This window comes from Myodes glareolus, chromosome 20 (genome assembly GCF_982192425.1).
Source record: "Myodes glareolus chromosome 20, mMyoGla1.1, whole genome shotgun sequence".
NCBI classification, from domain to species: Eukaryota; Metazoa; Chordata; class Mammalia; order Rodentia; family Cricetidae; genus Myodes; species Myodes glareolus.
In genome coordinates this window covers 50,223,619-50,237,163 of record NC_142045.1, presented here as the reverse complement: position 1 = coordinate 50,237,163, position 13,545 = coordinate 50,223,619, and the positions used below count along the sequence as shown (strand labels likewise).

At 44.6% G+C, this 13,545-nt stretch overlaps 1 protein-coding gene across 2 annotated transcripts in view; it reads left to right on the top strand.

Annotated features, from left to right (window-relative positions):
* The window catches only part of Usp13 (ubiquitin specific peptidase 13), a 117,509-nt gene that overhangs the window by 83,829 nt on the left and 20,135 nt on the right, over nt 1-13,545 (top strand). For both annotated transcript variants that reach the window (XM_048429900.3, XM_048429899.3), the window contains exons 14-19: nt 4,504-4,592; nt 7,104-7,226; nt 7,788-7,814; nt 8,537-8,680; nt 10,667-10,824; nt 12,609-12,762. In XM_048429900.3, the coding sequence (XP_048285857.1) occupies nt 4,504-4,592; nt 7,104-7,226; nt 7,788-7,814; nt 8,537-8,680; nt 10,667-10,824; nt 12,609-12,762 (695 nt within the window). The remainder of the gene's footprint in view (nt 1-4,503; nt 4,593-7,103; nt 7,227-7,787; nt 7,815-8,536; nt 8,681-10,666; nt 10,825-12,608; nt 12,763-13,545) is intronic.

Genomic DNA, 13,545 nt, shown 5'->3' with positions numbered 1-13,545 from the left:
TTGTGTCACACTTGTTATATGAAGACACAGTCCTTGTGGGACAGAAAAAGATGAGAGCTCCTAAAATACCCACCCTTTACTATTTCCTGAGGAGCTTGTGATGAACTTGCTGTCAGCTGTATCTTTTATTATTATTTGTGTTGTGTTTTGAGATAGGGTCTTGCTATAGCCCAGCCTCCCACCCACCAGTTACCACATTTAATGTGCTCTTCGCGGTGTGAGGTAGGCCCCTTTAGTCTCCCACTTTCCAGAGGGGTCATTGAAAAGAGAAGCAATTGGCCAGTAAGTGGCCTGCTTGGGAGACTCAACTGGTCTGACTGCACTCCTAACCCAGGTTTATCTGTGTCACCACCATATTATGCGCATGCCCGTATGTAGCCATGCTTCGTGTTCCTTATTACACTTTATAATGTTCCAAATGCTAATTTTGGCATTTGGCAAAGCCAGCTAGTGAACTTCTGGGGATTCATTATTTTAAATTTATTTTGTAGCCATGTAGGCTGTAATTTGACTGACATTTTGTTAGTGTGAGGCCTTGAATTTTCCTTTTGTTAGACCCAGAGCCTGAACATCCAGGAAAAGGCAAAAGGTATCCTTGGTGGCCAGGGGTGATAGTACATCCCTATAATCCCCAAACTTGGAAAGCTGAGGTAGGAAGATGGTTGAGTTCATGGGCAGTCTAGGCGATTGAGAGATATCAATGTCAGCATAGACTACACATGCATGCATGCATGTGTGTTTGCGCGTGCGTGCGCACACACACACACACCTCTGCATCACAAACAAACAGACAAACAAAAAGAGTAGGTCGATCTTGGTGCACCTGTAGGTCAGGATGGACCAGAAACAATGAGCCTTTAAATCAGTGGTTCCCAACCTGTAGGTCTCGACCCCTTTGGGAACAACCCTTTCTCAGGGGTCATATAAGACCATTGGGAAACAGAAACATGTTATGATTTGTTGTAGTAGCTAAATTACAGTTATATAGCCCAACAAAATAATGTTATGGTTAGGGGAGAGTCACCACAATAGGAGGAGCTGTATTAAAGGATTAGAGGCACTAGGAAGGTTGAGAACCACTGGTGTAAATGACCCTAACAGACCGTGTCTGGGAAGACGGTTATTGTTTGGAACATCCATTCACCCACCAATATATTGCTCATGATAGGCAGAGAGCGGGACAAGATCCAGCTCCGGTCCTTGAGCCAATGTGGCTATGGAGGGATTTCATTTCCTCCTTGTCATTCGGGAAAGATGAGCCCTTCACGGGCTCAGAGCTGACTCTCCAGGTCAGCAGCAATGTGACCTTGGCCAAAGGACTCTCCTCCCGGTACCCTGTTTCCTATCTATAAAGCAGCGATAACAGAATTATTTTATTTATAGAACTGAGGAGGTCTAAGGGAGCTGAGGACAAGTGCTTTACAGGGTCCCTGTCAGTAGTTAGGATGGGTGGTGTTGCTATTGTTATTGTGAACTTTTGTGTGTGTGCATGTGCGTGTGTGCACACGCATGATGCCTTGGATCATGTGGCATGCATGTGGTTGTCTAGTTATATTTTTGGCACATTTAGTAGAAAGTGACTAGTACTCTTCTCTACTTAGCAGGTTTTTAACACTTAGCCAATCATTTTAGTCATTGCGGCTTTTATTTTTCCCTTAGTAAAATGTCTCCATAGCATTTAGGCTTAGTTGTAATAAGTGAGCAATTTTTGTCTTAAATAATGCCAATCGGCATCAGGTAACTGCCTGTTGTAGTGCCAAGACCTGTTCTGAGCACTTGACTAATTTAATTCCCGCAGTTTTTTAAAAAAGTAAATTGTATATCCATACAGATTTTTTGGATTTATTTTCTGATAGTCTTTATTTAAAATGTATAAATTTCTAAGAAAAGCTGTACAGATTAGGTTTAGGAATAAAAGACTATGCAGAAATTTTGTTTATCCTTATTCAGTCTTCTTTCACAAAGCACCGTTTATGACAGTGTTGGATTTAACTGTAAACCTGATGTCCCCAAACTGCTGCTAATGAGTGAAAACTCTTACCTCTCTTGAGACGAACCTGAACAGATAGATGTGGAGCAGTCTCTGCAAGTGTGGTTGAGTTTAGGGCTGGGGTTTTGAAGACACTCATCTTTGAAACGTGGCAACAGTTTCCTCTGCCGTCTTGTACGCCGGGGTTGGTAGTTCCCTGTACCAGTCACGTCTTCTGTGCTTCCCCCATCCTCTGTCCCAACGTCAAACTGATCCTCCTGCCCTGACCCTGTTTTCACAGAGCTCTTTAGCATAAGGGTCTGAAACTGTGGTTCCTGAATCCCCCTTGGCACGTCACTGATTTAAGGAGCAAAGCAGCTCCGGGGCAGGGGAGTTGGCTGAGTCAGTAAAGAATCTGATGCCTGTTGGAGAGAGCCCACCTGCATTTGGTCTCAGGGCACTGTGTAAAAAGCTAAGCATGCTGATGCGTGCCTGTGTACATGGTGCTGGGGAGCTGGGATGCAGGAAGATTCCTGGGGGCACTGGAGAGTGAGAAAGGACGTTACCCCATGTTGGCCTTTGGCCTACACGTTCCTGCTGTGTCCATACACACGAACATGTTTCTCGCTCTCTCATCTCCCCCCTCTCCCTTCCACCCTTTCTCCACCCTTTCTCCTTTCTCCACCCTCTCTCGCATACACCACCCTACAGTTAAAAGATAACTTTTTATTTTTGCATCAGTTGAAAATGCTGCAGCAGCAGGTGAATTTTTTTGGCTTTGATAAACCGGAGGTCTTGACCTCACTTATGTGAGAATGGTGTTTACTGAGGCTTCTCAGACAACCAGAGAACCTGACTGAAGGGATTATAAATTTCTTGCAAGAGCCAGGATAATCCTAGATCAATTCCTTGGCAGGACCAACCTCTTAGCTGCCTTACATTATGGCCTGTTCCCTTCTGCTGCCCTTGTGATGGAGAATTTGAGACCCAGCAGGCTATGTAACTTGTCTGGGGGAGAATACAGGCCAGTGATGGCCCAATTCAGTGTCCAAGACCTTAGGGCCGGCAGAATTCACTTCTGTTTCTTAGAACAGTACTGTCTGGTGTGTTGAGAAGTTCTTCACTAGTGTGAGCAATGCACAGCCAAGGTTCTTCACTAGTGTGAGCACTGCACAGCCCTGGCAGCAGATGCCTGAGTAAGCTCACTTCTAGATGGGCCAGTGATTTACCCAGGTCTGGAGTGAATTACAGAGCCTTCTGATGACCCGAAGCTATACCTTTCTACTATTTATGACTAGCCCTGTGCCGTGTCTACTGTTCTGCAGCAGAGGGCAGTACTACATTGATGTTTGCCTTGTGCAGTCTGGGAAATGATGTATTCCAAATAGAAGGCAATGGCTCTAATTCAAAAGGTGGGGTTTGGAGGCGGCAGCTCAGAATCTTTTATTTTAAAATGGACCCACTGTACCATCCATGGCTCATTTTCTGTACTTGATTTTAACCAAAAGACCAAGAAATGATGTGGCTCATTTTCTGTTTACATAGATAGACAGCCAAGCAACCGGATTCTGGAAATGATTGGTAACTGAATGAGCCGGAACAAAGGCAAGAATTTGATGTACAAATTGAATAGTCAGTCTGTGCGTAAAAGTGATAAACCCAAGCCTACAACACTGGATCTTTCGTTTGAAGTGAACTCAGAATTAACGTGTATCAAGTTTAAAATATAAGGCTTAGTGGGCTCAGGAGATGCTTCAGCAATTAAGAGCACTTGCTGCTCTTGCAGAGGAACAGGGTTTGGTTCCCAGGACCCACATGGCAGCTCATAACCATTTTCAGGTTCAGTTCCAGAGGACATGGTCCCCTTTTCTTGCCTTTGCAGACACCAGACACGAAAGTGGTGCATGCGCACACATGCAGGCAAATACTCATACACATAAACCAAAATCCTTTAAAAGGCAAGACTTAGGTTTAGATACTTTAGATAATTGCTCCCAAACAGCACTATCTGTAGGACTCACGCTACCAGAGATTCAGGAATTTAAAGAGGCGCTGGAATGTAAGGGTCAGCCTAAACCCAATTCTGGTCTGCCTGCCTTGCACCAGCCCATTGTCTGGAGGTGGTGATTCTACATCTCAGTGAAGCAGGGCTTCTCTGCATCACCTGGAGAATGTCACAGACACAGAGCATGCTTGACTGAGAACACCTACAAGTACATACATGGAAACCCTGCAAGAATGCTGGGAAACCAAATGGCTGAAAAGCCCTTTTCCGAATGTCGCAGCAAAGCGCTCGCTGTGAAGCAGCTGCACGCCTTGCTCACTGTGGCCTGCATCAGCGTTTTCTTTGGCGGAGAGGCAGGAGGTTGGAGCGAGTGGCGAGTAGCCGTGCACCTGACTGTCGTTCAGTTCCTCCTCACAGGGCAGTCCTTGGCGTTGCCAGGCGCCTCCGACAAAGCTGCCAGTGCGCGGTAGACTGCATTCGCCTTTCTTTCTGCCTTGTTTGATTGATCTCCCCCCCTTGTGTTTCCCAGAACATCTCGCTTTGCCTCATTCCCTGAATACTTGGTAGTGCAGATAAAGAAGTTCACTTTTGGTCTTGACTGGGTTCCCAGGAAATTTGGTAGGTATCCTTTGCATGCTTCTGCTTAATCTGTAGAGTGAGCCACTTAACAAGACATGGCATGTGAAAGAGGCTGTCAGGACCCCTGCCCCTGTCATGCCCATCCCTGTGTTTCTCTGTCACTCCTACCTTTCTCTGGTCTCACAGCCTTCTAGAAATACTGACAATAAGAAATGTCACATGCTGACCACCCCTTCACTGCTGCGCTCTGGAGGGACCAGGTTCTAAGAGGGAAAGTGTGGTCCTCACGGTGGCGCATCCTGGACGGAACTGTGCAGCCTTGTCACTTGGGACCTTTGGGAAATGCGGATGCTAATTGGCAGATGCAGGGTGGGCTGAGAGACTGTGTTTCTAACACACCCCACTTTTCTCTGGACTTGCAGCCTTAGGTTGCCATGACTAGTCTACATACCACACTTGGAGTAGCAGGGGACAGGGAGGCATGATACAGGATCCTCCTAGCAGCCCTCCCCTGCCTCTGAATACAGCAGGTGCCCCTGGCATTCATCGAAATCATACAGATTTTACTAATAGTCACACGGAAACAGTTGCTTTGTACAGTAGAAAGAAGAATATGCTTTGGACGGTACTTTATTCTCACCCATTTGCAAGGCCCTTGGTCACTGTGGAAGGCTTATTTTCCAGACAAGGCATAAAGGCCATTTCCTCCACTGCGGGGGTTGAATCTGACAGGTCTTACGTGGCTCCAGGAGGTGGAAGCATGTGTGTTTTGTCCTTGATAGCGTCTCGGGTAAGGACGTCAGACTGTTTGCCAATCTCTTAGGGATTTGTGTTTGAGCATTTCCGCAGCTTAGCATTGCAAGTCGTAGGAGTCATCCAAACACTGGTGGAAGGGGACAGGGAGAGAGGACGAAACCCAGCCAGGGCGATTTCCTAGGGAGCCTGCGGCTGGTGGGCACACAGTGACAGCTCGTCCTTTGTGCAGGGTTTTTCTGATTCCCGGGAGACCCTTGGTTTTCTTGCGGAGGAGGTTAGGGTGCAGAGAGGGTCTGAGAACAGGGTCTGAGAGCACTCTATGCTCTACTGGCTTCGGGGTAAGGGACGATGACTAGATACTTGAGATAGGAAACTTTGGACAGCTTTGGACAGTTTTCTTTCTTTTTGTTGTTCTTGGAATTTTTTATGAATATTAAAAATGAAATCAGAGTTTATTGACTGCTTGAAGGAATCTCAAGGAGGGCCTGGACTTTTTCTCTTCAGGAACAGTTGTATCAATGTTGTGTGTCTGACCTTGTGTTTAGTTCTACTGGTCCTTAAAATTTAACTTTTCAGACTTAGCTTTTGTTCTTGGATTATTCTTTCATTTATACTTGTTTAGTTTGCTTTGTGAGGCATGATCTCCTGTAGCTTTGGTGTCTTTGAAGTTACTGTGTTGATGAGACTAGCCTTGAACTTCTGATCTTCCTGCTTCCACTTCCCAAGTTCTGTGTTTGCAGGCATGTGCTACCATGCCCAGCCTGCTTTGCTATCTTGAGTAGGATTTACATATCGGCCATCATTCGGAGACAGTTATTCTTCGGGCCTGAAGGACATAACCCTAAAATTGTAGCTGAACCCACTTCTGTTCCTGTTTGCATAGGTGCAACACTCAGTCTCAGGTGCTATTCAGTTTAGAAATCTTGTATTTGAGTTAAGTCAAATGCCACTGATCCAAGAGGGTTTTGTTTTTCTCCCAGAGCACCCAGGGGTAGACACAAGATTCAGCCAAGTTGTTTTGAGTTTGATCATTTGTAATTTAGAATCATCACAGTTTCTCGTATGATCTGAATAAAATATAAATTAGGAGTTCTCAAACTCAAATGTGCATCAGGGACAGGGAAGAAATGTGCAGGAAAGAAGAGCTGCTGGGTAGAGGAGTACACAGCCTAGTGTCATGGCGGACGTACACAGCCTACTCATGGTGGGCGTACACAGCCTACTCTCATGCAGGACGTACACAGCCCACTGTCAGCTTACTCTCATGGCAGGCTCCACTGTGTGTAATAACATAGTTCAGAAAGATGTCCTCTTTCATATGCATGATGTGCATGTTTGGGGCAGTCCGGAGCAGTGGGGTCAGTGTGAAACAGTCACAGAGGCCACGATTGTCCAGAATAGAAGCTAAAGGGAAGTCCAGACAGTCAACACAGGAAAATGTACTGCAGCTTCATGGCCTTTGAAATTAAATCATGTCCACATTTTAAGAAATTAAATCATGCCCATATTTAAAAAAAAAACCCACAAAATGAAGTCTGTCTGGACCACTGATAGCCTGGCTGCTAGTCTGTGATCACTGACTTCTCTGACCTGTTGCTGTCCAGTGTGACCCCTCTGTCCCACTACTTTCTGCCTTTTCCTTGAGCCTTCCATTAACCTTGTGGCTTGACAAGTCTGTTGTGCTGAGCATCCTCTAGGCTGCCTAGATGCATGCATGCAATGAACTCTAGCAATTTATAATGAACCGATTGCAGACTCTGGAGAGTTCAGTGAGCATAATCTTTTGTTTTCCAGATGTTTCTATTGATATGCCAGACCTACTAGATATCAGCCACCTCAGAGCCAGGGGCTTACAGCCCGGAGAAGAAGAACTTCCAGACATCAGCCCCCCTATAGTCATTCCCGATGACTCAAAAGGTACCATCTTCTACTGGAAGGATGCTCACTGCCTCCCACCTTCCTCCAGCCAGGAGTAGTCACTATTCCACCACTAATCTGCTCCCTGTGATGTCATCGACCTAGACACATAGGAATGAAGTGTGGTTGCGACTGTGCACTTCAGACATATATACTCTGAGACATTGATTTGGGGTCCTGGTGGCAGGTGGCTCCTGGAAGGACTTACAGACAGGCAATGGTGAGCGGCAGGGAGGTCTCAGAATAGCTTTTCTTACTGCTCGTATCAATAATGTTCAGGCTAGAACTCTTGATTTGCAAGTACATAGTGTTCTTAGAAATAAATGAGGGATTGAAACTATTTAGCTCACCGATATGTCAGAACTTCTTGTTTTATTTCTGTCTAAGTTCCCCAAATCTGCTGTTTCCCCTCATTACTGTAATGAACTATGTTTTGCAGGTGGTGTGTGGGGTAACCAGGAGTGAGAGGGTCTGGGAATGTTCTGGACTGATGTGGTTTCTTTTTTCTAACACTATTGGCCATGGCTAGCTCTCATTTATAACCTGTCCCTTCATTTTCAGATCGCCTGATGAACCAGTTGATAGACCGTAGGTATCTTTAAAAATGTTTTTGGTGTCTTACATTTGTTACTAGTATGACATGTTTTAAAGATTGGTTTATTTTTATTTTATACATATGGATGTCTTCTCCGTATGCATGTCTGTAACCATGTGAATGCCTGATGCCCACAGAGGCCAGAAGAGGGTGTCAGGTTCTCTGGAAATTAGTTAGAGAAGGTTGTGAGCCACTATGTGTGCACTTTGGGAACAGAACCTGGGTCCTCTGGAAGAACAGTAATTGCTCTTAACACTTCAGCCCCCTAGTGTGACAAGCTTCTCTGTGATATTTTAGCAAAGACGCTTTCTATGCTGGATACATGCAGCTGTTCCTGAATGGAAGGGCCTGTAAGTTGAATAAGCAACAAATGTCGGCCTACAACATGCTGCGTGAGTGGCCTCAGGAGGTTTAGTGTAGGCTTGAGAGCCAGCAGTCCTGGGGGGGTGGTCCTTGGTTTTGCTGCTTAGGACTGTGTGGCCTGAAAGAATTTATCTTCTGCTCTGTATGTCCCTGTTACCTCATGTACAAACTGAGGTACTAATACCATTTCTTCTCATAAATAGCTCAATAGTTAGATAGCATAAAAAGAAGTCAAATTAAGACCCAACGAAATGGACTTCAGGCAGTCTGTAGATAAGGGGTTGAAGAGTAATGAAGGCAGGAAGAGGAAAGTTCTGTTTCTCACGGTGGGCTATCCTGCTGTGCTCTGCAGCCGCAGACATTGACGAATCCTCCGTGATGCAGCTGGCTGAGATGGGCTTCCCTTTGGAAGCTTGCCGCAAGGCTGTGTACTTCACTGGAAACACAGGAGCCGAGGTGGCCTTCAACTGGATTATCGTGCACATGGAGGAACCTGGTAAGTGGCAATATGGGAGCACTTTGGGGTTCATATCCCCAAGGGTATATCTCTAAAGAGGAGTTTTCAGATGGCGAAATGCTGCAGTTTGAGCAAAGTCGCCATCTTAATTTTTTAATCAACAGCTTTCTTGAAATAACTTCCTCCTTTAAGGTGTCCGCACTTTTTGACCAAAAGATCATTAGAAAGTTGTGGTGTCTACTTCAAGTTTGAAATAGAAAACTGAAGACATGGAGGCCCTCTCCTTAGCTTCTTGTTTCATCTACTTTCTGAAGATGTCAGTTATATACCCATCAGAAGGGTACATTTATGTGAATTTTAGTCACTTCACAATTAAGCAACTGTCTAATTCTAGAATAGTTTTGTATACCCCAAAGAAATGCTATAGACTGGAGCCATCTGTGTTAGTTTGAATGTAACTGGCTCCCATAATCTCATAGGGAGTGGCACTATTAGGAGGCATGACATTGTTGGAGTGGGTATGGCCTTGTTGAAGGAAGTATGTCAATGTGTGGGCGGGCTTTGAGGTTTCCTATGCTCAGGAAACTTTCCAGTGTCTCAGTCGACTTCCACCACTTTCAGCTCCAGCACTATGCCTGCCCTCATTCCTCCATGTCCCACCATGATGATAAAGGACTGAATCTCTGAAACTATCAGCAAGCCACTCCAATTAAATGTTTTCTTTATAAGAGTTGCTGTGGTCATGGTGTCTTGTCATAGCAACAGAAACCCTATGATACCGTCTCTCCCATGTCCTTGCTCTCTCCAATGCCGAGTATTCACTCATCTACTTTATGGGTATCCTACAATTGTTATGAATTGTCTATTTTTGACCATTCTTATGAATGGAAGAGTCCTTTTGTGTCAGGCTTCTATTGCTTTTCATGGTGTATTTAGGGGTCTTATACTGTAGCATGAACAGTGCTTTCTTTTAACGGACATATAGTATCCCATTGTCTAGCCATACCACAATTTATTGTCCTTCCATCATAGACGATACTCAGTTGGGTTGTTTCTATTCTTTCGTGTTTATTAATGTGGCTGGAAACATGAACTGTTTCGCATTTGTGCATTTATAATTTGTTTCTCTTGAGCAGAATTGATGTAGTTCTATCTTTAAAATTTTCAAAACTGTCAAACAATTTTGCACGGTGGCTGAACTCTCTCCCATATGCTCAGCCATGCTGAATGGAAGACCCAGTTTCTCTGAATTCTCACTGTTAGCCGTTTCCTTACAGTGGTTCCTGGGTATACCGTGGTATGCCACCATGATTTCAGGAGGTATTGCCCTAATGACTGATAGCACCGGGGGCGTAATTAGTTCTTTGCCTTTTTATTATTAAGTTCTAAGAGTACTTTTTAAATTCTAGATATAGGTTTCCTCTCAGATACATAATTTTCAGAGATATTTTACTGTTCTGCTATTTCTTCACTTCTTCTTTTTTGTTGTTGTTTGTTTGTTTGTTTGTTTTTCTGAGACAAAGTTTCTCTGTAGTTTTAGAGCCTGTCCTGGAACTAGCTCTTGTAGACCAGACTGGCCTCGAACTCACAGAGACCCTCCTGCCTTTGCCTCCTGAGTGCTGCGATTAAAGGTGTGCGCCACCACCGCCCGGCCTGTTTTCACTTCTCTTAAGTGGACACTTTTTAAATTTTGATGGTGTGTGCTACATCTACTTTTTTGTTTTATGAATTACACTTTTTGTGTCGTGTATAAGAAATCATCACTATGCAGCTAGCCAGTTGTCCTGGCACCGTTTGATGAAAAGGCTGTTTCCCCGGCTGGGTGAAAGGTCTGCTTGGAAGACGACCTTTGACCTTTGACCTTTCCGACCTCACAGTTCTGTGAAACCGACTTACATCTCTAACCTTAGATCTGGTTCTAGGATCCTTGATTAAACAATTTTGTGTATTTTTCTACATTACTCCTATAATGTTTGTTTTCAAGACAAAAAAACAGAAAAATTTTAGTATAGTTATTTTCCTCAGATTTTGCTGAACCACTGTCCATCCCTGGGTACGGAGGGGCTGGGGCCTCTGTATTTGGTGCTACTGGACTGGACAACCAACCTCCTGAGGAAATTGTGGCTATCATCACCTCCATGGGATTTCAGCGCAGTCAGGCCGTGCAGGCCCTACGAGCCACGGTGAGCACCGGTGACTGAGCTTGCAAATTCTGGAGGGGGTTCCAGTTTGATCCTTGGCAATAGAGATGCCCAATGTCTTTGATCATTTCGAATCATTGTCTGACTGTGTGTCCCATCACACGTCATGAAGATTTATTTTCATGTAGCATACACAAAGCTAAATTGAGTGAATGAGGGACTCGTGTGGTGAGCTTAGGCCTGAGGGGATGTGGAGCTGGGGCGATACGAACAAGATCTTTAACATTCCTTAGTGGGACTCACAGATCTGCGTGGAGTTTGCCAGCTTCAGAGCAAAGAGAGTGCCAGGGTTCTGACTTGGGAAGAAAACGTATAAGATAAAATCATGCTGTTTTGATATCGAGACCTTGGAGAAATATGTCTCGACGGCCCTTGTAGAAAGTCCTTGGAATTCTCTGCCACTGTTTCCTTCTGCAGAGAAGAATTTCTGCTGTAGTTATGACTGTCTCAATTCATGAGGAGGGGCTGTGCAGTAATGGGTTGGTGGTGTAGGTATCTGTTTAATAGTCGGGGAAGAACTTTTGCTACCCCCACCCCCTTGCCACATCAGAATTTATTCTGAGTGGCTGTCTGCTCCCAGGTCCTTTTGCCTATCCTGACTAGGTGCCTGCCAGGGCCTATAGCTGAGCACATAGTGAGTCATGACCAGGTCATGGGAATTTAAAAGTCCAAGACCAGATGGTTTCAATGCAGAATTCTACCAGAACTTCCAGGAAGAGCTAATACCTATACTCCTTAATGTATTTCACAATATAGAAACAGAAGAATTATTGCCAAACTCTTTTTATGAAGCTACAGTTACCCTGATACCAAAACCACACAAAGACACAATCAAGAAAGAGAATTACAGACCAATCTCACTCATGAACATTGACGCAAAAATACTCAATAAAATACTGGCAAACTGAATCCAAGAATACATTAGAAAAATTATCCATTATGATCAAGTGGGCTTCATCCCAGAGATGCAGGGCTGGTTCAACATACGCAAATCTATCAATGTAATCCATCATATAAATAAACTGAAAGAAAAAAACCATATGATCATTTCATTGGATGCTGAAAAAGCATTTGACAAAATTCAACACCCCTTTATGATAAGGGTGTTGGAGGGATTGGGTATACGAGGATCATACCTAAATATAATAAAATTCTCAAACTATTTCAACCAGACTTTTTCCTCACTTGGGTATTTTCATGACCCCAACTTGTTTCATTGAATTTTCTATATACAAACAAATTCTTTAGCTTGTTAGTGCTGTCACAAACGGGAAGGTGGAAATAACTTTGTGTTTAGTTGGTTTGAACCATATGGGATTCCATTAGAGCAACCATGAACCTAGGCATTCATTTGTTCTACATTTTTCCTGTACTTAAGGCAAGGAGGCATTAACCCAGTGTGCACATTGGCACCTTTACCTTCCAGAAGTGTCTGCAAAAGACAGAGAAGAGAGCGTATATAATTACTGTGGCTGTAGAAAGGGCCGTGTGGAAACACCGCCCTTGCCCTGTGCCCTTTGCATCCCTCATCTTGGCACCAGCCTGCAACAATGCTGAGCTAAGACAAGTGGGGACTCTGGAGCTCATTTTCTGGTGACTGAGTGGTAGGGAGTGTGTGGGAGAGTGACAAGGTCTGAGCTTCTCACTCAGAGATGCATAGGGCCAGTCAGCTCAGGCCTCCTGCCTAGCTGCTTGACCCCTAGTGCAAATGTTTGGGACATGATGCGGCCTGGACACTGAATGCATTGTGATTCTCCTTTCTTCAGAATCATAACCTGGAAAGGGCACTGGACTGGATCTTCAGCCACCCCGAGTTTGAAGAGGACAGTGACTTCGTGATTGAGATGGAGAACAACGCCAATGCCAACATCATGTCTGAGGCCAAGCCTGAAGGGCCCAGAGTCAAGGATGGATCTGGAAGTAAGTCCCTAGACATCATTGCGTCAATCATCAATGTATTTAGGTAACACCTTCCTTCTCCTCCCTCTGTGTACCAAAACTTTGCAGTCATTCAACTTTAGCGCAGAGCTATCGTCTCATAAATGGTGTATCTTGCCATTGGGCTGCCATTGTTTGATAAAAATCTAGGTAATGTAGGGTCATGCCACAGGAGTGTTGGTGCGTGTGTGTGTGTGTGTGTGTGTGTGTGTGTGTGTGTGTGTGTGTGTGCGTGTGGGCTAGGTACCAATTTAGACTTTGTGTATTCCTTTCTGTGCGTGCTGGCTATTGGTCAGGCTAGGCAAGTATTCTACCATGGAGCTAAGGCAAGTACTCTACCATGGACCTACATGTCCAACCCTACTATGTCTCTTCCAGTGAGGTTTATATTTCTTCATAAAGCGTGGCAGCTTTGGCCAAAAGAAGCATTTATATTCATAGAGGAATGCTTTGAATTTGGAAACACAATCTTAGGTCCATGGTGACTCTCCCATGTCTAGGCTGCCTGCTGGCAGTGTTCTGAAGCTGTTCCAGGGTGATTAGATGTGGCCAGATCAGTGATATCTTTCAGTAGCCAACTATTATGTAGTGGATGGGCGCCAGGCACTGTTGTAAGCACTTTGTATATAAACACTCCTCGAATCTTACCATAGCCAATTTCATAGGTGAGAACATGGAGTTGGAAGGGTGTCCAATACCCATAAATAAGTTCAGACCCATCCCCCATGTTCTTCCCATCATGATATCCTATTTCCTGCGGGATGG